The sequence below is a fragment of the Acomys russatus genome, chromosome 21 (assembly GCF_903995435.1).
Source record: "Acomys russatus chromosome 21, mAcoRus1.1, whole genome shotgun sequence".
Lineage (NCBI taxonomy): Eukaryota > Metazoa > Chordata > Mammalia > Rodentia > Muridae > Acomys > Acomys russatus.
This window is the reverse complement of record NC_067157.1, coordinates 763,500-788,941: the sequence shown is the minus strand read 5'-3', so window position 1 is coordinate 788,941 and position 25,442 is coordinate 763,500. Positions and strand designations below refer to the sequence as shown.

Genomic DNA, 25,442 nt, shown 5'->3' with positions numbered 1-25,442 from the left:
ATTAGCATTTTGATTAACTTGTAGGCTTGCTAGCACACTTGAAGCGCTTTTACTCATAGTTACAGCTCGGAAATGACTTTTTGATTAATTAAGTTTGTTAGACAGCAGCTGAGCTTCCTGAACGCTAACCTTCCTGGGGTCAAAGTTCAGGGGAAGTTACTATGAACAACTGTTGCTATTGAAAAATATCTTGTAAATGTACTTTCAGCATTTTAATTATTGACAAAATATTGAATCCTCACTTCATATGACCTGAACCTTTAAATGAGTAAGCTTTTCTCTCCAGAAAGCTACTCTCAGGGGTCTTCCCATCCTTGCAAAACTTGCAGGAGCTCTTGAGCTAAGCAGTGGGCTTACTCAAAGTCTAACAACTGAAGTTTTGACAAGCTCCTAAAATGAGTTTCTAGTTTCTTTTGTTTGTTTTCCAAAAGCTTTTCATTTGAGAAGAGTTTCCATTTTCAAGAAAGGTTGTCGAAAGCCTTGCTGCTCTGAATGTACTGAATCTAGTCTGATCTTGGAGGCTAAGCAGAGTCAGTCCTGGTTAGTGCTTAAATGGGAGATTTCCACGAAAGGTTGCAGAGAATCCCTTGGCTTGATAGCCTGAGACTATAATTCCTCTCATACTACCATTTTACATGTATGTATTAGTGCAGTGTGTTTGTTATAATTAAGCTCATACTTATATATTATTAACCAAAACCACAGTTATTCAGGGTTCTTTGCATACTATCTTTTTTATTATTATTCATAGTATCATTAAGGATAATGCATGAATTAGCCTGACTCTCCTCTCTCTCTTGGCCTGTCTTAGCAATGACAGTTCCTTAGACTTTCTTTGGTCTCATAATCTTTCTGTCGGGATCTGCACTTCCATGATGTATCACTGTTAACCTTGTTTCTCTAAATTAATGTAATTTTCTCTCATTCTGGATTAAATAAATCTCTTAAAATCTTTATGTTATTTAATTTGGGCAGAAGTGGCAACATTGCCTGCCATTTCAGATGTTGTCCTGGTGATTTTAATATGCTTGTGATCGCTTTATAATCAAGAAATAGTAGAGTAGAGAAAGATTTTCTTCCAGGAAGGAAGAATCCAAGAAAGTGCTACAGAGTGCTGCAGCCGGAACACAGGGCTGGAGCAGCACGTGCTGAATTCTGCACATTTTGCAGTCCATACACTGATAGGTTTCCTTGAAAACAGTTTAGGTTTGGGGAAAATTTTTTAATAATAGACCTTTACTTTTCCTTTACTATTCTGTGTCAGTGGCTCTCCTGCTATGCAGTGAAACTGACTTAATTATATTAGTGTTCACTGTTCACTTTTACCTTGCATTATTCTACTCGAGCATAAATTCTGTTTCAAAACATATAATGCCTGAATAGTTGATGTTGAGATAAAGCTATATGGATTAAAGCTAATTCAAATGTTTTGTTTTCAAAACTTGTTTAGCAAAATTTACTCATAGAGACAGTAATTATTAACTACATCATTTTGCTTAGATTTAATGTTCATTTCTTACGTGTGAGAAAGAAGAGATGTGAGCCAACCAAATCCTTTTTGAAACAAGATAGCATTTAAGTCAGCAGAGGTAGTATGGCATGGCAATGAGCATAGGTCTGAAATTGGAAAAGTAAGGTTAGTCCTTGCCTCTGTTCTCTTGTGGGTGTTATTACACAGTCACTGACCTTCTGTAAGCTTCTTTTTCCATGTCTGTCTCATAAGTGCTATTGATAAAGATTCAATTAAGTTATTTCTAAAGTGTTTTATAATATATACTACTTTATAGTTTCATCATAATGCTTGCATACAATATGACTTTATATAATTAACTGTTTTGGAATATTTTCACAATAATTTCAAGAGATTTATATTACTTGGTAAACTTAAATGTTTGCTGTTGAAAGTATAATCTGCAGTCATAGGAGATGAGACTTTGCGTAGATTTGGATAAGTTGGTCCTTCCTGACACTATAAAACTGTTTAAATCAAACCTGAGAACCTTAGGGATTTCTGTGGTAGATTTATAGTAAATGTTGAAGTTGTGCTGTGAGGACTGCCCACACTCTAAAGCATGCCTTCAACTAAACAAATTTTTCTCTAGAGATTCTTCATTGTGTTGGTTTTGGTTTTTTGTTTTCGTTTGGTTTGGTTGTTTGTTTTTTCTTTTGTTTTGTTTTTACCTTTGCATGCCATGAATCACTTCAGAAGTCGTTGAGGATGAAATGACTTTGGGATGCATACTCTGTCTTTTCTGGAGTCTTCCTCTTTGTTTCATCATCTTCTCCCTTCTAATTTTGCTCCCTCACTCAACTCATGTCAAACAGTTCTTGTCCTGCAGTGATAAAAGCTAGCCTCCTTTTGTGTCTCCAACCACTTCCTTATAAGAAGCCAGCCTCTGTTAGAAATCCATTAGATTTCTTTTTTTTTTTTTTAACTGTTTCCTAAACTAAATGTCCCCCACTTTCCTCAAAATAGTGCTCATAGTGTCAGTTTGCCATCTTCAGCTCCATCATAGTGGTTTCAACAACTGGCTTTTTCATATGTAACCCACATTCCCGCACTTTGATGGATGTCAGACTGCATCGCCCAGACTACAACATCTACACTCGAGTCTTATCTCACAGTGTCTTTATCAGGCAGCTTAAATGAGCCTTTCTGATACTGTACACAGGAATCTTTTCTCCTCTTCCTGTTCTCTTAGTTTAGTCCCTGACCACTTCAACACTAGTGTCAGAGTATGCTCAGATCTCTTCCATGGGTAACTGTCAACATCTGAATTCTCTGCTTTCATACCATAATTACTCATTATTGCTGGAAATTATCTCCAAATAGTGTTAAATCCACTACAGAGTCATGCTGTTGAAGGCAGGGCTGTTTCAGGATTTTTTTTTTTTTTTTTTTTTGTCATCAGTTCTACCCAATTCTTGTGTTCCCTTACATTTTTTTTCTCCTAGCAAGATGCATTCATTACCTTCAGAGATTTTCTTTCTTCTCCCGCCAAACCCCATTAGCCCTATGAGATCTTCAGTGATCAAGAGAAGCCGTTCTTTTCTGAACCCCCTACACATACTTCATCAACAGTAACCCTCATCCACTGACCCAGGATGGTCTCTTCAGTTCATTTGGTGTTTACTAGAAATGATTTTAGAAAAACTAGAGTCCACCAGAAATGTTAGAAAGCAAATGTTAACAAAAAAAAAAAAAAAATTGTATCTATATTCATACTTCATTGCTGAAAGATTAAAGCTTATAGAGAAGGTAGAACTCTTATTTTTAATTATTTATTTATTACATACACAGTGTTCTGCCTCCATATACACCTGCACATTAGAAGAGGATACCAGATCTCATTATAGATGGCTATGAGCCACCATGTGGTTGCTAGGAATTGAACTCAGGACCTCTGGAAGAGCAGACAGTGCTCCTACCCCCTGAGCCATCTCTCCAGCCCCCGAGAAGGTAGAACTCTTAAAGAGTGACAGATCAAACTTAATTATTCCAATGTGGAAAATGAATATCAATAATTAACTAAACTGCCCAGAGCCTTACATTTAAGAGGTACAGTTCTAAACTGCTAGTCTGTGTCTAACATACCACAGCAGCTGTAAACCAGTGCCAAGTGTCAGTGAATTGCACTAACACTGTACCCATCAGCCTTTCTTACTTACCATTATTATGTCTGCATATTCTGCCAACCATGGAATGAAATATAGAAAGAATTCCATCAGTTCTGAGCATACCTCTTTTTTTCTCCTGTCATTACTGAAACTATGCAGCATATTAGGTATCATAAATAATCTGCAGGTGATTTAACGTATAGAGTAGTATATGCATATGTTATATATAAATACTGCCACTTTAAATAAGAGATTTAAATATCCAGAGATTTTGACATCTTTCAGAATCCTGGGACCATTATGTGACAAATGCTTTAATTGAGAAACATCCTTAAAGTCCCATTCGATAATATGCACATTCCTTATAAAAAAAAAATCTGTTGTTCTAAATTACAACACCACTCAAATTCTGCACACCTTCCACTTTATTCTGAATTCCATAGGCTGTGTACTCTACTCATTACAGTAATACCTTTGGAGCCACGCTCCATACAATTTGAATCCTAGCCAGATCTATTTTCTAAAACTTTGAATTCTTAGATACTTCTTTCTCTCTCTGAGCCACAAAGTCTTCATCTATAAAATGTGCTTAAATTTAATGTTAAATTTTTTTTTAATGGTAAAAAACTGTTTGACAGATAGCAAGTAAATGTCTATTCTAATGACAAATTACTTCCAGCATCTTGGAGGGTGCAGTGTCATCCTCTCATCTTTCTAGGTCTTGCCTTCTACCCCTGCTCTGTTAATTGATTCCTTTATTAGCAGGGCTGCTCACTGTAACTTTCTGTCTATCCACTCTGTGTTGTAGATTTCTGAGCCCACCTCTAACCTATACTCCCAATGGATCTTGTCTTCACTTCAAGACCTGGCTGCATAGCTCCATCTCCATTAAAAATATGTCCAAAACTAAATTTGTCATCTCCCTTCCAACCCACCTCTCTTCAGTACATAGCAGATATCCTTACTGTTTCTATTCTGATAAGATTTTCGTTGTCCAGTTTTATAAAAATGAATACATTACTAGAAATCGCATTTTGATTCCCCCAGAGCTAGGGACAGCTATCAGTGGAAATCAATTCCAGCTTGGTAAGAGAACATCTTATAAAGGCTCAGCCTCATCCATGTTTTCCCTGTGCTCAGAATCTCCCAAGCTGTGTCTCCTCAGTGTGCCAAAGCAATCTTCTGTTGTTGGCTATCAGATCTCTGTGATGAACTGAAGTAACCTGGGAAAGATTGCTATAAGTATGACAGACTCCTTCCCAGGATCCTCAATCTCCCATCCTTAACATGGGCTTCCCTCTCCACCGAGAACCAGACTGACATCTCTTAGGATTGGTCCTTTGTCTTGTCCCTTGACTTTTCCTCTAATTGCAAACCTCTCCTGATACCCAGCCCATGTATCTAATCTTTCCACCCACAATGGACATCAAAAAGATGAAAAAAAATTCTCTGCCATGGCCAGGGACAGAGGGAGTATTGTTTTATGATGTTTAAATGGGTCTCTGTTGAGCAGGTGTCTCTTGTGCAGCAGGCAGCTGCTGGGGACATCGTGTTGTATATTTTCTCTTGCTACCATAAAATGTCTTCTCGATTCAGTAGTGGAAAGTGACTTTCTCAAATTTAGATGTGATAAATTGTTGTTCCCCCTGTGCTGCCCTTCCCTTAATGGCCTGATCACCCGGCATCAGATCGGTGGCCAAAGATGGAAAGCAAGGCAGGAACAGCCTGAAGTGATGGGTGATGAGAAACAGACTTCTCAGGAGCCAGGCTTCATTGACCAGCTTGTTTAATTGGGGTGAAAAAAAGGCTATTTAAACCTGTGGGGAGTGGGTAGAGGCTTCCGAGATGAGGGTGCATCATTGGCTGGGGCCAAGGTATTGGGAATGACTTATTTGCATGAAGAGAAATTTCAGGTGCTTACAAGACATGACCTTAAAAGAAGAGAGGAAGTTTAACCTGTAACCTGGCCACCAGCCTATGTAACCATGCGCAGCAGAGGTGGGGCACCAAAAGGATACATGGAATTTGTTCCATGGTATCCCAGCTTCAGAATACATGGGGTCCAATCCCTTTCCCTACCTGGGCACTGTTGCTGGCCTCAGTAAAAGAGGAGGCACTTAGTCCTGTGGGACCTGAAATGCCACAGTGGGTTAGTATCCTTCTTTGAGGAAAAGGTTATAGGGAATTGGGGGAAGAGGGTATAAAGGTGGGGCTGGGAGGATAGAAAGGAGAGTGTCTGATACTAGGATGTAATGTAATTAAATAAGTTAATTAATGAAAGGGAGAAAAGAAAACAATGGAAGGCAACATACAAAAAGAAAAAAATTAGAATCCAAGCTCATCTGTGCTGGCACTCAGGAGGCAGAGACAGGCACATCTCTATGTTTGAGGATCACCTGGTCTAAAGAATGAGTTCCAAGGCTCCACACAAAAACTTTGTCTTAAAAAAGAAACAAAATAAAACCAAGGAGGTTGGGGAATCCAAATCTATTTCTTTTCTTTTTTTCTTTTTTCTTGTGACCTTCAGTTTCCTTAAAATATGTAATGTTTTCTTTTTTCAGTTTATTTAAATAATTTATTCAGATTACATCTAAATTGTTATCCGCTCACTTGTATCTTCCCATTCCCCACCTCCCTTCCTCTTTCCCCATATTCCCCTCCCCTAGGCCTGTGACAGAAGGGGACCTTCTCCCCTACTATATGATCACAGCCTATCAAGTCTCATCCAGATAGCCTGCTTACCCTTCCTCTGAGTGCCACTAGGCCTCCCCACCAAGGAGAAATGGTCAGATAGGGGGCATCAGCCTTCATATCAGAGTCAGGCCCCACTCTCCACCCAACTGTGGAGAATGAGCTGTCCATTGGCTAGATCTGAGGAAGTCTAGGTTTATTGCATGCATTATCCTTGGTTGGTACAGTAGTTTGAGCAGACTTGCCTGGGTCCAGATCCACCAGCCTTGATGGTTTTCTTGCAGGGTTCCTGGACCCTCTGGGTCCAACTATTTCCCCATTCTCACCTGGAGTCCCAATAGCAAGTCCCAGCATCTGTCCCAATCCCCCCCGAATGAAAACTCTCAGAGGACATCCCTGTTGGGCTAGTGAGTATATACCATGTGTATCTTTTGGGTTATTTGGTTTGGTGGTGTTTAATTTTTTTGAGTTCTTTATATATTTTGGATATTAGACCTTGGTCAGATGTAGAGTTGGTGAAGATCTTTTCCCAGTCTGTAGGCTGTTGCTTTGCTCTGTTGACAGTGTCTTCTGCTTTACAGAACCTTCTCAGCCTCATGAGGTCCTATTTATTACTTGTTGACCTTAGAGCCTGGGCTGTTGATGTTCTGCTCAGGAAGTTGTCTCCTGTGCCAATGTGTTCCAGGCTATTCCTCACTTTTTCTTCTAACAGATTTAGTGTGTCTGGTTTTATGTTGAGGTATGTAATCCACTTGGACTTGAGTTTTGTACATGGTGATAAATATGGATCAACTTGGATTTTTCTACATGTAGACATCCAGTTACACCAGTACCATTTGTTGAAGATGCTATCCTTTTCCCATTGTGTAAATTTGGGTTCTTTGTCAAAAATCAGTTGTCCATAGGTATGTAGATTTATTTATAGTTCTTCAATTCGATTCCATTCGTCAATCAACCTATTGCTATGACAGCAGCATGCTGTTTTAATTACTGTTGCTCTATAGTACAGCTTGAGATCAGGGCTGGAGATTCCTCTGGAAAAATCTTTTATTGTTCAGGATTGTTTTAGCTATTCTGTGTTTTCTGTTTTCCATATGAAGTTGATCTTTCAAGGTCTTTAAAAAATTGTGTAGGTATTTTGATAGGGTTTGCGTTGAATCTGTAAATTGCTTTTGATGAGATGGCCATTTTTACTGTGTTAATTCTCCTGAACCATGAACAAGGGATATCTTTCAATCTTCTGATGTCATCTTCAATTTCCTTCTTCAGAGACTTGAAGTTTTTTTCATGCAAGTCTTTCATTTGCTTGGTTAGAGTTACACCTAGATACTTTATATTACATGTGGCTATTGTGAAGGGTGTAGTTTCCCTAATTTCTTTCTCAGCACAATTATTGTTTATATACAGGAGGGCTATGGTTTTTTAAAGTTAATTTTGTATTAAGCCACTTTGCTGAAGATGTTTATCAGATGTAGGAGTACTCTGGTGGAATTTTGTGAGTCACTTATGTATACTATCATATCATCATAGGGATAATTTGACTTCCTCCTTTCCCATTTGGATTCCCTTGATCTCCTTTTGTTGTCTTATTGGTCTAGCTAGAACTTCAAGAACTATATTGAAGAGATATGGAGAGAGTGGGCAGCCTTGTCTAGTCCCTGATTTTAGTGGAATTTCCTTGAGTTTCTTTCCATTTAATTTGATGTTGGCTACTGGCTTGCTCTATATAGCCTTTATTATGTTTAGGTATGTGCCTTGTATCCCTGATCTCTCCAAGACTTTAAACAACCTTTAATGCATTCTGTCAAATGCTTTTTCAGCATCTAAGGAGATCATGTAGTTTTTTTTCTTTCTGTTTGTTTATATGGTGGATTACATTGATGGATTTCCATCTATTGAAATGCATGCCTGCATATCTTGAATGAAGCCTAGTTGGTCATGGTAAATAATGTCTTTGATGTGTTCCTGCATTCAGTTTGTGAGTATTTTATTGAGTATTTTTGCATCAGTGTTCATAGGAGAGATTGGTCTGAAATTCTCTCTCTCTTTTTTTTTTTTTTTTTTTTTGGTTGGGTCTTTATGGGGTTTACGTATCAAGGTGACTTTGGCCTCATAGAATGAGTTTAGTAATGTTCCATCAATTTCTATTTTGTGGAGTAACTTGAAGAGTATCGATATTACCTCTTCTTTTAAGATCTGGTAGAGTTCTGCACTGAAACCATCTGGCCCTGGGCTGCTTTATTGTTGTTGTTGTTGTTGTTGTTGTCATCAGACTTTTGATGGCTGCTTCTATTTCTATAGGAGTAATAGGACTGTTTAATTTGTTTTCTCATCTTGATTCAACTTTGGCAAGTGGAATCCATCAAGAAAATTGTCCATTTTCTTTAGATTCTAAAAATTTGTAGGATATAAGCCTTTGAAGCCTAATGGTTTTTTTGTATTTCTGCAGTGTCCTGTTGTTATGTCTCCCTTTTCATTTCTGATTTTGTTGATTTGGATAGTGTCTCTCTGCCTTTTAGTTAGTTTGGCTAACAGTTTGTCTATCTTGTTGATTGTCGCAAAGAACAATCTCTTGGTTTTGTTGATTCTTTGAATTGTTCTCTTTGTTTCTAGTTTATTGATTTCAGCCCTGAGTTTGATTATTTCCAGCCATATACTCCTCTTAGGAGTTTCTGCTTTTTTTTTCCCTAGGGCTTCCAGGTGTGTTATTAAGTTGCCTATATGAGATGTTTATGATCTCTTTATGAAGGTACTTAGTCCTATGAATTTTCCTCTTCATACTGCTTTCAATGTGTCCCATAAATTTGGGTATGTTGTACCATCATTTTCATTGCATTTCAGAAAGCACTTAATTTCTTTCTTTATTTCTTCCCTGACCAAGTTGTTATTGAGTACAGAGGTGTTCAGTTTCCATGTGTGTGTTGGCTTTTTGGTTATTTCTGTTGTTATTGAAGTCCAGCTTTAGTCCATGGTGATCTGATGGGATACAAGGTATTATTTCTATCTTCTTGTATCTGTTGTGGTTTGCTTTGTGACCCACTATATGGTCAATTTTGGAGACGGTCCCATGAGGTGCTGAGAAGAAGGCATAATGTTTTGTGTTTGGGTGAAAAGTTCTGTTAGATCCATTTGATTCATGACATTGACTAGTGTCATTATTTCTCAATTTAGTTTCTGTTTTGTTTACCTACCCTTTGGTGAAAGTTGGGTGTTGATGTTAATGTGTGGGGATTGGTGTGTGGTTAAGCTTTGTTAATATTTCTTTTACAAATGTGGGTGCCCTTGTTTTGGGGGCATAGATGGTCAGAATTGTGATGTCATCTTGGTTAAATTTTCCTTTGATGAGTATGAAAGTGTCCTTCCTCATCCCTTTTGATTAATTTTGGTTGAAAGTCTATTTTTTTTTTTTTTTGGACTATTTTATTAAGATGGCTGCATCAGCTTGCTTCTTGTTTCTGTTTGCTTAGAATACCTTTTTCCAGCTTTACCCTGAGGTAATATCTATCATGTTTCTTGAATGCAGAAGAATGTTGGGTCTTGTTTATGTATCCGTTTTGTTAGTCTGTGTCTTTCTATTGGAGAATTGAGACCATTGATGTTGAGAGACATTAATGCCCACTGACTGTTAAGTCCCTTGATTTTCATGTTGGGTACAGTAGAGTGTTTGTATGATTATGTTTTTCAACAGTGAAGTTATCTATTTCCTGTGTTGTCTTGATTGTAGTTTGTCACTTGGGTTGGAGCTTTCCTTCTTGTAACTTCTGTAGAGCCAGATTTGTGGGTAGGTATTGTTGGAATTTTTTTTTTTTTTCACGGAATATCTTGTTTTCTCCATCAGTGGTTACTGAAAGTTTCACCTGGTATACTTTTCTGGACTGGTATCTGTGTCTCTTAGGTTTTTGCAGGATGTCTGCCAAGGCCCTTCTGGCTTTTATGGTCTCCGCTGAGAGGTTGGGTGTAATTCTGATAGGTTTGCCATTATGTTACTTGGCCTTTTTTCTTGCTGCCTTTAATATTTTTCTTTGTTCTGTACATTTTGTTTTTAGTTATTATGTGGCAGAAGGATTTTATTTTCTGGTCTATTCTATTTGGTGTTCTGTAGGCCTCTTGTATGTTTTTATGCATCTCCTTAAGTTAAGGAAAGTTCCTTCTATGATTTTGTTCAAGATATTTTCTGGGCATTGGTGCTAGATGTCTTCTTTTTCCTCAATTCCAATTATCCTTAGGTTTCATCTTTTCATGGTGTCTTTGATTTCTTGGACATTTTTTGTAAGGAATTTTCCAGGTCTCGTGGTCTGTACATCCCAACCTGGTTTATAGGCTCCATCCTGCTGCTCAGACAACATGCAGAGTCAGTGCCGCCATCTTGCACCCCCCTTTCTTTCATTAAATATTTTTACATATGCATTTATATTGTTATACCTAAATATAATAAACTACCTATAACAAGAAAAAACATGACACAATCAAGAATTATATAAATGTTACATTCATAATATTTTGGCTATTTGTATTTAGCATCTTTAAAGAAAATATCTTTCCTATCTTGTTGAATCTAAATTTCTGAATGTAAATCAATATCTATCATATCTCATCATTATCAACTTAAAGCATCTATCTAGACCTAAAAATATCTTAACCCCTAAGCAACTAAGTTTAATTGCATAACTAAACTATCTAGTCTTCAGCTTCATCAGAGACTTGAGAAGGAATAAAATTGATTACCTGAGTATACCAGAAGTACATGTTAGCAGCTTCCCAAATAAGAAGATGACAGCAACAGTTTGCTGCCTGAACAGTCACACAAAACTCTCTATAACGTTGGAGCATCATCTTCAGCCTTCTGACCCAGTATATCTGACAGGCATATTTGTGAGGCAGGGACTGTTGAGGACTTGCTTACCCTATCTTGGCAGAGTTTGCCCGTTGACTCAGCCTGCATCCAAGTTTGCCGATTTTTAGGCAGAATTCTATGTGGTAGAAACAAGGACATTTTTCCCAGTGGCTTGTTTGCCACATTTAAAGCCATCTCCATAAGGACGTTTTTTGATACTCACAAGGTTATTTTTAATTCACTGGTATAGAATTTTGTATATAGATGAAAAATATGTTTAATTTTAATACAGTGGTATAGAATTAAAATGTGAGATTATTCTTCACACACATTAGATATATTTCTACTCTAATATGAAGTATTGTACCCATATCTCAATTATAATACAAGGTTTACTCCCAATACTTTGAAAGTGCTATTGCAGGCTGTTTAAAATAAATAAGTTATACAAGTTAGTTGATCAAATCTTGGTCATATCAGTTACTAGTCTATTTTTATCACAAGAATATACATCTTAGGTGCAACAGATACATATGATTATATAGAAAGATGAGGTAAAATAATTAGACATGGTCTTCAAAAACCTCAGACATACAGAATATGGCATTTTTTAAAATGTTTTTATTACATTAAAGATTCACTAACAAAGATTGTATATTTAATTTGACAAGTTTTTAAAATTATTTTCTTTTGGGTAAATTATAGAACACAGAGAGATAGTATGGCACATAGTAACATATCTTTAAAATCATTTCTAAAAACAAATTTTATATCTTACTTTCAGTGATGTATTTACTGTTAAAGTATCATTGTAATAATTTGCTAGATAGGCCCCAAAACAAGCTAGCACAGTCCTAAAGCTGTATAATGCAGTTGTCCAATATCATATTAATTTACATGTCTTTTAGTCAGCATTCTGCAGAATCTAGTTTAATTGAAATCACTTTGCCTGTGTAAACTTCTCTTCTGTTTAAATAAGATTTCACTGTTTAGTTTTGCCTTAAGCAAACGCAGCCGTTGTTTGTCCATAAAACATTAGGTTAGATGTATAGACTAATATGGATAGCTCCCGTCACTACACATAATCCACAGGCAGTTGCCCACATAGGATGTTATATTGTCATTAAAAGTCAGCCCATACCCTTAGCCTGCTCTTTCATGAACATATATTTTCAATAAGAAAACCTATTTCTCAGTTACTGCTTTTACTCTTGAAAGACTGAAATTCATATTTTAAGTGCTCTGGACATAATTAGTTGTGTAAATATTTACTGAAAAAGTAAGTGTTTTCTTATGTTTGGAGAACAGCAATATATAACAATTTTCCTGTCCTCAAATGCTTATATTTGACCTTCTGTAGGAGATTCAGTTTGTTCTTCAACTCAACTGTAACTTGATTTTCAGTATCTATTCCGATGCACAGGAATATTATGATATAATACTTGGTTTTCCTACTTTTTGTTTTTGTTATCGTTTCTTGTCATCGTAGTCATCATCATCATTGTTGCTGCTAACATGACTCCTAGTGGAGAGGCCAGTGTACGGTAAACTTGTTGTATGATCTGTCTTTATCCAGGCAATGCTGGATGTGGCTGCAAGCCAGGGCTGGCTGGTGACTGCCCTGAATATCACCCACCTTGTTCAAATGGTGATCCAAGGCCGATGGCTAAAGGACTCTTCTCTTCTTACAATACCCAACATAGAGCAGCACCATCTGCACCTTTTCAGGTAGGTGTTTTGTCAATGGAATTATTTTAGCTCAAAAGCATTTTCGTCTTTTTGAATGGGCTATTGAGATCCAACCCAGTGTTTCATACATGACATGCATGAGCCCTACTACAGTGCCTCACACCAGCTGCAAAGGCACTCTACATCTCTAAGTACATGTAGCCTCTACAGTTTCATGTGGTACCTAGAACATTGATTCTTTTGGGTTGAAAATAATCATTTTCCAGTGGGAGAAAAGTGTGGCCTGTAATTTAATATCCTCCCTTGGAATTGGATTATCAGCCCCAAGATGAACAGCAAATGTAACTTTTTCCTATCTAAATCTTTTCCCATTTGCAGCATTGGTTGGATGTGTCTGTTTTAATTTAATTTATTATCTTAAAATATCAACCTCCATTTAAGAAGACACTGATAACATACTTTATTTTCAAACACAAAATAAATTGCCATTTTCTGCTATTACACAAGAGAGTTAAGGATTTTGAAATCTATTTTCAAATGAAAATTGTACATCTACAAAATGTTTATAAATATTTCTTCACACATTAGGAGCTCAAAACTGCATAAAAGAAGAGTTTATGTTAGCATCAAATTAGTTAACCTTAGGTGTCATGTAATAGCTATAAATATCTTAGCCAGAGGGAAAAAATACATAATACATGGAAGTTGGCAATATTTAAATGAAATATTTCTTTCACACCAGTCAAGAAACACTTGTCAACCAAAATCTTGTTTCATAATCATGGAGTCAACAAAACAGTCTGCTTGATTCTTGCCATCATGTGCCTTTAATAAACTATCAGCTGGGAAAGGGGTTGCAGTCATTAGATGCCTGTAAATACAAATACCAACAAAAACCTCAATCAAGGGTTGTGGATGTAGCTCTGATTATAGAGTGTTTGCCTTTCAAGCTTGAAGTCCTAAGTTTATTCAATACTATATATATACCAGTCCTGTTACTATACAGCTATCATGAATTGGTGGCAAGAAGATCAGGTCAAGGCCATCCTCGGCACCAGCTTGAAGTTTACGCTAAACAATATGAGACCCTGTCTCATACCAGAGATCATATGTGAGTTATGTGAATTACAGTTTTCACATTTCATATAGTGGTAGAGAAGGCTTAGAGAATACTACTGGTGGCATTTAAAAGTTAACATAGTGGAAGCCAGACGTGGTAGCACGAGCCTTTAATCCCAGCACTCAGGGAGACAGAGACAGGCAGATTGCTGTGTGTTTAAGGCCAGCCTGAGCTACAAAGTGAATTCTGTACTGCCAAGGCTATACAGAGAAACCCTGTCTCAAAATGTGTACTTTAAAGAAACTATTAAAACTGCTTTCATCATTTGCCTGTGAAAAAAATTATTTATTGATGTATATTATGTCATAGGAAATGGAAACCACCTGCAAAGGTCCCACATGCTAGGTGCCGAGCATCTATTGAATGCCTTCCTGAGTTGATCCATGCCTGTGAAGGAAAAGACCATATATTCAGCTCCATGGTAGAGAAGGAGTTACAGCCAGCAAAAACAAAGCAGGTATAACCATTTTTTCTCCATATTAAGAGTTTCTTTATTTAGAAAATGCCCTCTTCACCTGTAGGTTGAATTCATATTGTAATGGATTGGTAACAAGCAAAGAGTTTCTGAATACATAATGATCAAAAATTATTTCAGAATCAACCATATAATGCACCTGAGGTGGTTCAAGCAGTGCTCACGCACACTTCATCTCACAGCTTTGCTGGAACCTTGATTCTAAATTCAGTATGCACAATTCACACTGTGTAAGCTGCCATGCCTTGCAAGGCCAATGAATGTGTCTTGAAACATCTTACTTTAAATTTGAGACTGTTGTATATTGTAAGTTGCTGTATTTTACTGTATATATGAAGTTTTCTTCCCTATGGAAACTTAATGGTTTAATTGCAGAGAACAAAGACTGAATTTCATTTAGGAGGGTTTGTGCCTGGGCATATATATAATCCCTTCATAAACAAGTAATGTCTTACTTTAATCATGCTTTTATTTCTAAGATTATAAGATATTCTTTCAAATAATCTCCTCTTGTGAAACATATGACTTATAAAGAAAGTTAAATTGATATTGTAAAAGGCAGTCAAAGATCCAAACAAATATTTGAGAAAACAAAAAACATAAAGGAATGATGCCAGAAATATTTGGGTGTCTAAACTTTTAAGTCATTTGCATTTTATCCTGAAATTTTAAGGTATTCATGATTTCTGTATAATGTATTGATCTGCAAGTTTAAGTATTGAGAAAATTCTATACCATGTCTCTTTTTTCTTCTCCAGGTGAAACTTACTTTTAAGCAAGACTCAGTAAAGTGTAACAAGCAGAGGTGTCTGATTGACTGTTCAGTTTCTGTTGAACCCCAAATTGACACAAATCATTATTTAAATATTCATAAGTGTCTTTCTTTCTAACTAAATTACCATCAAAATTATGAATAAAAACATCTTTGAATTCAAAAAAGACTGCTGTTAACAACAACAGATTTTTCCCATAACATACTGTGATTTCAAGCCAAGTTTTAGATGTGATGAAAAATTAGAACATTGTTATAATTAGTTGAGGGAGAACTCAGAAGTAAACTTACTTAATTTATTTGCATAAATTGCCATTCTGTTATCTTTAAAACCAAATGCAAATTGTCTCTGTCTGATATGATGATGGTTATTTGGCTCAAAAGTGCTTCAATTTGCAGAGCAATCTGGTGTCGGCTCTGCAGTGAGGCGATCCCAGGTAACATACAAATCCTGAATTATTCCAGAAATTAGTATGTTTAAAGCATCAATTTAAGTGCTAATTGCAGTAGTAATGAGAAAAAGCAGTACGACTATGAGATTTGCATCTCCTACCCCATCAGTATGCCTGGAACAGCTACTGACTGGCAGAGGATTTGGCTGCTAATTAAATAATTGTATGCATGGTGGTGATCTTGCCTGATTCAATAGATGAAGATTAATCCTCAGATAAATATGTTTGGCTGGTATTGAAATGTCTGAGCAGTTTCTTTAAAAAATAGTTCATGAGATATAGATAGATAGATAGATAGATAGATAGACAGACAGACAGACAGACAGTGTTTATACATACACAAGTACACACACATACATATATATGTATATATATATACAATAAATGCATACACATTATAGGCTGAAAAATAATAAATCCTTGAAAAATATTTCATACATTTAAAAGCCAGTTACGACTTTTAAGAGCATTGTAAAGGAAATTTCAAAGAGTTGCTAAAAACAGAAAACATTGTATTAGTAACTACTTTTTCTGTGCAAATGAAGAAATAAGAATAAGGTTTGCTTCATGTGTGTCATCTCATTAAATACATGCCTTACTGATATTTGTGTGTGTGTCCTTGACCATTTTTACATGTTGGCCAATCTTAAGTAGGGTCATTTTTCTCCTTGGTGACAGCTGGTTCTGGCAGGAGCTTGGCTTTATGTGTACTGTATTCTATATATTCTATAGCTGACCATTTCAGAATATAGTTCCAGACATAAAATCAAAATCACAATAAAAAGTTAGAGGATTGGGATTACAGTGAACATTCTCATTGAGCTAACTTTTTTTTTAATTCCTGAGGGTGCTTTGGCTCACCAGGGCTTCAATTCAATTACATACACTCAACAGCACTAAAGCCATAGTGAACAAGCAATTAAAGTCTATAAGGAAAACCATGGTATACATTAAAGAATCAAAAGAAACCAAAAGGAAGTGCACATGTAATTTTTAAACTACATTAGGAACTATTCTCAACTGATACTAAGCTGAGTTTCTTGTGACCTGGTTTCCAGGGATGTACACTTTCATTCATTCATTCTATACTTGAGTGCTGATTGAATGATTACTCACAAGTGTCTTAAAGAGAAAGAATGAAGTGGTAAAATATGTTTTTTTATTAGTACTGTTGGAATAATAATGCAGAAATGTATTTTTTAGAAGGATTCCTAGAATTATAGGGCTCTATAGCCTAATTATAAATAGTATAGGATTTTGCTGTAGAAATTTACAGAATAAATTTAGAATGTTAACAAAAATGTTGTGTTAAGTTATTATGTTTCTGTCTTTATAGGCCCAAGAAATATTCTCCACATTAAAAATCACTCTTAATATTGAATAGACACATCATTAAAATGAAACAGTTACCAGCAAACATTTTTAATCATATTTACTTTATTGTATGGCCAATAGTTACTCAATATCAGGTGAGATTTACAAAAAAGAAATGAGTTTAGATAGTTTTAAGTCTTTTTTTCAGTTGATTTTTAAAAATTTAGTAGAAACATTCTATTTGTACATATACATGTATTAAAAAAAAAGCTAGTAAAATCTGAGTGGACAAATGGTTCCTATCACTGGCTAGTAGCATAAAGCTTAGTAAAGTATGAAGGATCTCTATATTATTTCAACAGATTTAATCTCAAAGTTAGAAGACTGACTTCCTAGAAGCACACCATTTTTTAGTTGTTCACTGCATTTTTCCCTAATTGATCCTTTTTTTCTTTTTCTTTTTTATTCAGGCATGGAATTTCTTAACTCGCTTGCCAGTGATAAATGTTGGCATAAGTGTTAAAGGTTCATGGGATGACTTAGTTGAAGGACATAATGAACTCTCCATCTCAACTCTGACAGCAGACAAACGAGATGACAACAAGTGGATCAAGTTGCATGCTGATCAGGAGTATGTGCTTCAAGTCAGCCTGCAGAGAGTCCATTTTGGGTTCCACAAGGTCTAGTATTTGGTTTCCATGCTCAAATATTTCACACCAAGTATTCACATGCACCACCACACATATCTTTTCTATTACTAATGTGTTCGTGTCATTTGTGAATCCTGCTTTCTCAACTAGCATTAGTAGTAGCAAGCGTCAATCTTTTGAAATTAATCAGATCTTCTCATGTGCCATTTTTCATGTCCAGAATATTCCTCTACCTTACAGTGCCTGTAGCACTATTCACAAACAGGCTTTTCTAGCGTGAGTGCCTTTTAAGGTATATATTCCTTGGCCCCACTCCACAGTAACCAAACCAGAACCTCAGGGGTCTGATACTTTCTTTAGTGCCTCAGGGGATATTTAAAGAGTTTAAACTCTGAGAAGCACTGCCCTAGAAGGTCTTGATGGCCCTAGAAGATCTTGATGTGCAGGACTTGCAGTACACTAGATGCAGATGAGGGTGAAGCTTTCCTACTTAGTACTCTGGACCTGAGTAAGATACTAAGCTTTTCTGAGGTTCAGTTTCCACATCTGTCTGCTTCCTTACATTTAAGAAAGCTTTGTCAATTTCATGCAGAGAAAAAAATGTACAGTAGTTTTATTGTATATTGTGTGCTCTTTTCTGTAGCCTGATACCAAAATCATTTAAGTCCTAGAAGATCACATAGTATAGGCTGATGGTTTTTAAGTGCCATCATAACTGAAATAATACTTTGTATGTATTTATTTATTTATTTATTTATTTATTTTTGGTTTTTCAGCACAGCGTTTCTTTGGGTAGCCCTAGTTATCCTGAAACTCCTTCTGTAGGCCACGCTGGCCTTGAGCTCAAGATCCACCTGCCTCTGCAGAGATTAAAAGCATGTGCCACCACCTTCCAGCAGCTTAGTCTTCATGCAGTGAGTTCAGGCATTACTGATGTCAAGAGTAAAACCTGATAAATAAGTTTGCAACTAGCAGCTTTGTTCTCTGTTTTCACACACAAAATGGTATAACTTTAGATTGTTACGACATCCTAGTTCTGTCCCTTTAAGTTCTGCTTTTTTGATTTCTAACACAAAACTGAATCAGTATAAATATCATTGGTCTTCTTCCTGGCATTGCTTAACCCAAATTCAAAGACTGTTAGGATTCATAGATGGATAATAGTATTAATTATAAAAATAAAACCATGACAGTCTCCTTTAAAAATAGGTAAAATTTTTCTAAAAACTTAAGTTCAATTTTCAATTACTGTTTTAAAAAAAAATCTGCCTGTGAAACACAGTGAAATCTAATGAAGAGCTTCTTGGTATTAGTGTAGTTATGTAGTAAGGACATTATCCTACAAAACCAGTAGATGATCTTTGTAGAAATCAATTCCAAAATAAAGTTCCAATATTGTCATATTTACATGAAAATATGGATTGTGGCAAATGTTACAAATGAATGTTACAAATCGCTAAACTTCCAGTTTCAATTCCTGGGTAGGTAGGCCTAGAATTTGCTTTGTAGCCTTTGTCTCTCTTATGAAATCATTTGAGGAGCCTTGGTGTTAGTTCTTAAGGACTGGCAGCATTTAGCAGGAAATCCATCTAAGCCTGGCTTTGTGCAGCAGTTGCCATTCTTACCCCTCACCACGTCTATCCTATTCCTTCGTACAGTGTTTATATGCTCTTGGTAGAATTTTAGTAGGTCACATATAAGAAGAAAATTAGCCTTTTCTTCCAGATTTTCTAATTTGTTAGAATTGGGATTTTTTTTTTTTTTTTTTTTTTTTTTTTTTTTTTTTTTTTTTTTTTTTTTTTTAGGTATATGTCAAGATCCTCTGAACTTAAGTGGTGTCTGTTGTAGTATTCCCGTTTCATCTCTATTTTCAGTAGTTTGGTTCATCTCTCCCTATTGTTCAGTTTGTTTAATGATTTGTCAAATTTATCTTGTTTATGTTTTCACAAATTCTGTTTCATTTATTATTTATTTTTTTCAACTTCCATCTCATTCTTTTCTGCTTAATAGGTATTACTTTTTTCCATCTACTCTACTTTGGGGGTTGACTTGCTCTTGTATTTCTAAGACTTTAAGGTACTTTATTAAGTCATTATTTAATACCCCTTCGATGTTATTGTTGGCATTTATAGCTATAACCTCCTCTCTTGGAGCCACTTGAATTGTATCTCACAGGCGCTACTGTGTTGCATTTTCATTCTAATTGTAGTAGGTCGTCTTATTCCTTTCCTTGTTTTTCCGTAATGAAATCTTCTGATTCAGTAATGTGTTGTTCATCCTCCATGAATTTGCATATGTTCCTTAACTTCTCTTACTATTGATATCCAGTTTTACTGTGTTCTGATAGCAAAATGCAATAAGTTGCTTTAAATTTCTTCTATTTGTTAATACTTAATGTCCTAATATGTGGATTACGCTTCAGAAAGTTCCATGATCTTCTGAGATAAGCAGCATTTTAGTGTTTGACAGGAAATTCTGTAGATGTCCATTTTCTCTACAATATCCTTTAATTCTTGTTTTTGTGTTTGTTTCTTTTGTTTAGAGGATCTAAGTTCCCCTGCTGCTTTTACTATACTGAAACTAATTTACTTCCTTGTATCCCAGGGTTCTTTTTTTATGAACTTGCTATATCAGTGTTTAGTATGTGTATGTGTATCCTTAGCATTGAAATATCCCCTAGGTGGATTGCTCCCTTAATCATTGTGAAGCAACCCTCTTTACCTCTTTTCATTAGTTGTAGTTAGGTGTCGTCTCTCTCTCTCTCTCTCTCTCTCTCTCTCTCTCTCTCTCTCTCTATCCCTCTCTCTATCCCTCTCCCTCTCCCTCTCCCTCTCCCTCTCCCTCTCCCTCTCCCTCTCCCTCTCCCTCTCCCTCTCTCTCTCTCTCTCTCTCTCTCTCTCTCTCTCTCTCTCTCTCTCTCTCTCCAGTAGCTACACCTGCTAGACTGCTAGTTTCATGAGCCTGGATTTTTTTTTTTTTTTTTTTTTTTTGTCCTTTGTCTTTTCACCAAACTAAGATTGTGTATCTGATAATTAGATAGATTTATTAGAAACAACAAATTTAAATCACTTGGAGGGGTTGAGTATATGTGGTGTGCATGCGGATACATCTACATATATATGCATGTACATGTGAAGGCTAGAGGTTGATATTTGGATGTCTTCTTTGATCACTCCTAACTTTATATGTTGATTCAGGCTCCCTCACTCAAACTCATCGAGCAGATCCTTCTGTAAGGATTCCTTGTCTCTGCTTCCTAAGTGCCAAGATTATAGGTAGCTGGCACAGGCACCTGGCGTTTGCATAGGTCCTGAACATTCAGACTCCAGTCTTCACACTCACACAGCAACTACCAACTGAGCTGTCTCTGTAGCCCCTGCATCTTGATTTTAAATCTTCTACTCTATGTCTTTTGATAAGGAAATTAAAACCACTAACATTCAGTTTCTATTGAAAGGTGTATATTAATTTCCTGTCATTTCATCTTATTCTTTGTGTTCTAGCACAATTTATTGTTTTCTCACAGATGTGTTTATCAACGTTTTCAGGCCAAAGGATTCCCTCAAGTATTTGTACTGCTGGTTCAACTGTCACTAATGCCTTTAGTTTGTGTTTAACATGGAAGGAAACTTTTTCCTTCTTCTTTAACTCTTAAAAAGTGCTATATATTGTGATGGAGATTGACAGTTACTGTCTTTCAGAACTTAAAATAGGTTGATACATACTCTCCTGGTTTTTAGATTTCTGTTGAAAACTTGGCTGTTCTCCTGATGCATTCAACTGATAAGTGACGTGGCTCTTCTCTGTGTTCTGTATATTTAATGTTTCCACTCTAACATGACATAGGACAGTTTTTTGCTTGTCTACTTGTCACTGTAAATGCCTCATAACTACATAGACGTCTCTTTCTCTAGATTTGGAAAAATCTACTATTTTTACTAATGCTTTTAGCTTGTCCTTCTGTGTCCCTAATTCATATATTCATTATTCTTTTAATGATGTCCCATAGATGTCTGTGTGTTCCATTTACACTCTCTCATTGTTTTATTTTTGTCATTGTCTGACTATTCTAATGTATCTTGTCTTCTAGCTCTGGTATTGTCTCTTACACTTAATTCATTCTATTGGTAAATCTTGCACTGGTTTTATTTGACTTGTGCTTTACTTTTTTAAAAAAAAAATCTAATTTTTTTGCATATTTCTCTACTTTGAATTCCTCTTTCTAATATTTTGGATAAGAGTTCATGCTATGCATGTGCATTCACAAACAGGTGAATCAGGTATGTATTCAAGTATGTGGAGGCCTTAGGTGTTCTTCCTCAGGAGACACTAACTTGATTTTCTACCTTACTTTTTTTTTAATAGGGTCTCTCACTAGCCCTTTGGCTTATTGAGTAGCTAAGCTGGCTCACTAGCAAGCCCTGGGGAATCCTCTTGTCTCCACCTCTGCAGTTCTGAGATTAAAGGTTTGCACCACCATGCCCAACTTTTTACACATGGGTACTGGAGATCTAAACTCATATCTTTCTACTCTCTCTAACCTCTTGAATACCTCTGACTTTCTTAACTCATTCAGCTGTTCGAATTAGTTTTAACGTATTCAGTGACATAAAATGTCCTCAACGATATCAACAATTTTGTCTTAAATATTCCTGGAATTCTTCATTTGAGTTCTTTGCTGGGAATTTTATCTAATTTACTTTTCTTTGAAATTTGTTGTTCTGAAACAACTATTTTCAAAGAAATCACATTACTATGATTTTTCATGTTTATTGTTTCTTTATTAGGACTTCCCTATCTGGGCTTAGGTCATTAGCTGTGTTTTATTTGGTTTGTTTGATTGTTTCTTTTTAATTGTGTTTTTTCAGTTGACATATTTGCAGTCTTCAAGTAGACTATGTTACAGTAAGGGGGAAGTGTCATTTCTCTCACTGGACTAGAGTTACAGTGCTGTAGCTAAGTCCTCACTCAGTCCATATGCTCTAGGAAATAGACCCTATCTTCATCACCTGTCTTTATGCAGATAAAGTATTAGCTAGGTACAGGTGCAAACTGCCTCAATCCAGTACTAGTGTAGAAACAAGAGGTTTATGGTGTGTCCCTGTACCATCCTTCAATCTTATGGTCCCTCAGTGCTATAGCTGAATTATAAGCCTATCTCTATGCAGTCCACTCCAGCCTAAACCTCAAAGATGTTTCTACTTTGTGGAACAATGTTACAATTAGGTTTAAAGTTTATCTCCTCAATCATAAAGAATTCTCCAAACTGGATTTCAGAGTATAGTTGTAACACTTGCCCTGGGTCCCCAAAATGAGCCATGCTACAGCTCCTCGGCCACTGTCTGGGAGGTAATCTCTCTAAAATAGCTTTTTTACACCACTCCACAAGTCAGGCATCAAGAAGAAAAGATATTCCCATCAGGCATACTCCATGATTGTTATCTCACTAGACAGACAGTAAATATATTCAGTGGTGCATCCAGTGTTGATTGTGGTATAAGTCTTTGACTTCCATCCTTTTGGTTACTTCTGCCAGCATAGCTGAACACACAGATAATCTCAGCTTCCCTTAATCTCTCTTTCTTCTCTCCTCTCCCCTTCATTTCTTTGCTATTGAAACTACTATTTGTCATATCACCTCATAAGATAGCTATTGTCCAACTTTCCCTCATTTGTTCCCTGGAGATTTGAGCAATATGTGTATAGGAGTCATCTGCCATCTTTGAGAAAAGAGTTTTCATTGTACCACATTAAAATAAGTGCTTTTGCTGGGCAGGATGGAGCGTGTCTTTAATCCTAGCACTTGGGAGGCAGAGGCAGGCAGATCTCTGTGAGTTTGAGGCCAGCCTCATCTGCACAGCAAGTTCTATGACAGCCAGGCCTGCACAGATAAACTGTTTTGAAAAAATGAGAAAGAGGGAAAGGAGGGGTGCTTAAAGGGGAGGGGAGAGGAGAATGAAGCCTTTTATGTAGATTTTATTCTTAGGCAAAGCAAAGCTTTTGCCTTTGTTGTTCATCATTAGGAAGTTTATTGTCTAGTCTGACTGTGTTCATTTGCTTACTCGTTTTCCTAACCATCAGTTCTTTCTGCATGCAGCTTTCAACAACATATAACATCAAAATATAAAATTGTACCTCAGATTTTTCATCTGTCTCTGGAATGTTAATGGTTATTTTAGGAATATCATGAAAACTGTATGTTAGGACTCAGCTTTCTGTTCTAGCTGAGCCAAATATTTTGACAGTCATAGCTGGTCGCTTTATAGCCTCAGAGAACCTTAAAGAAAGGAAACTAAAGACATAGTAAAGAAACCAAATAAAAAAGGAAGAGATTGTAGAATGTCCAGATAGATGTAATTGAACTGTATAGAACTATGGCCTTCAAGTGAAACAGCACAGCCCTGTAACCACAGGCAGAAGACTAGAAAATACAGGCATTCATAATATTTTATCTCTTTTTCTGGTTTTCAGGGAAAATATGAGAGTTATGCAGTTACACCTCGATTTCCAAAAGTGAAAGATGAAGGATGGTTTTTGATATTAGGAGAAGTGGATAAGAGAGAGCTGATTGCCGTAAAAAGAGTAGGATTTGTTCGAACTCATCATGATGCTTCCATTTCTTTCTTTACTCCTGAAACACCTGGAAGGTAAGCAGAATCTTACACAAGTTCTAATATAACGATGGTAATTCTCTGTCCTGAAAAGCCTGTTCATTGGAGTATGTACTAGTGACCTCTTTGGTAGGTATCCCCCTACACCTCTGTTAATGCTCATGCTTAAATACCTGTTAAAACAAATTTCTCAATCTCCAACTTTGCTTCATAAAATAAAAAAGATTAAAATTTGATAAAATGTACATTTTATCTCTTTTTTATGCATATTGTGCATAGTGATGTGTTTGATAAAGGCATTCTGCTCACATGTATTATGTACTTTCTGTTTTTATATTTCAGATATATCTTCACCCTGTATCTCATGAGTGACTGTTACCTCGGCCTAGACCAGCAGTATGACATTTATCTCAATGTCACAAAGGCAAACATTTCCACACAGGTCAGCACAAAGATCTCTGATGCCTTCACTGACTTGGCAGTACAGTGACCTGACTCAAACACAATATTTGAAAGAAGTGGCTAACAGTCTTGGCTGTTCAGTCATGTGGACAAGTTGAATTACTTGGTGTCTGACTTGGCAGAATCAACTTCTAATCACAAAACATCTTGGAAATTGGCAATGGCTGCAGTGATGATTTTAGCAGTGTTAGCCATAGAGACCTTTTAGGAAATGCTGCCTTTTATAACAGCTTCATGGGTTTCTTTACATGTAAGATATGTAAACATATAGTATCATTTTTAAGTTGTGTATGTTGGGCGTGATATTTTTGAATTACCAATTTTTGCATCTCACAATGGACTGTTTACATGAATACCAGCTATTCCTTTTTCTAAGGAAAATTACATTGAGGTATAACAGGTTACGAGTTTAAGCAACATAAAACATAAATCTATAACATGATACAAAGTGGATCTTATTAGCAAAATTCATGCATTGGTTTGATCACATATAGAAATAGTTTCAAAGATTTCTTATAAATGATAATATATGATATGAAATTATATTGTGGAGATCAATGATGATTTTTCAATGACCATACACTGATCTTGAAAAATGTAACACTGTAACTGGTGGAAATAAAATATAGAGTACTTCTCTCAAACAAGATTTTCTTTTTTTTCTCTCGTTTTACCATACCATTATACCCTGTTTTTCATCTATTCCTTTTTCTCTCACTTCTCAAACCTACCTCACTTCTTTCTGATATATTTA

General features: G+C 36.2%; 1 protein-coding gene across 1 annotated transcript in view; it reads left to right on the top strand.

Moving 5' to 3' along the window:
- Ascc3 (activating signal cointegrator 1 complex subunit 3) overlaps positions 1–25,347 on the top strand; it is a 282,919-nt gene extending 257,572 nt beyond the window's left edge. Inside the window, 5 exon segments of the mRNA XM_051164237.1 lie at positions 12,720–12,871; positions 14,262–14,409; positions 17,436–17,645; positions 24,087–24,262; positions 24,569–25,347. Coding sequence (XP_051020194.1) covers positions 12,720–12,871; positions 14,262–14,409; positions 17,436–17,645; positions 24,087–24,262; positions 24,569–24,716 — 834 coding nt within the window. The 3' untranslated portion in view covers positions 24,717–25,347.
- Positions 25,348–25,442: the final 95 nt, after the last annotated feature.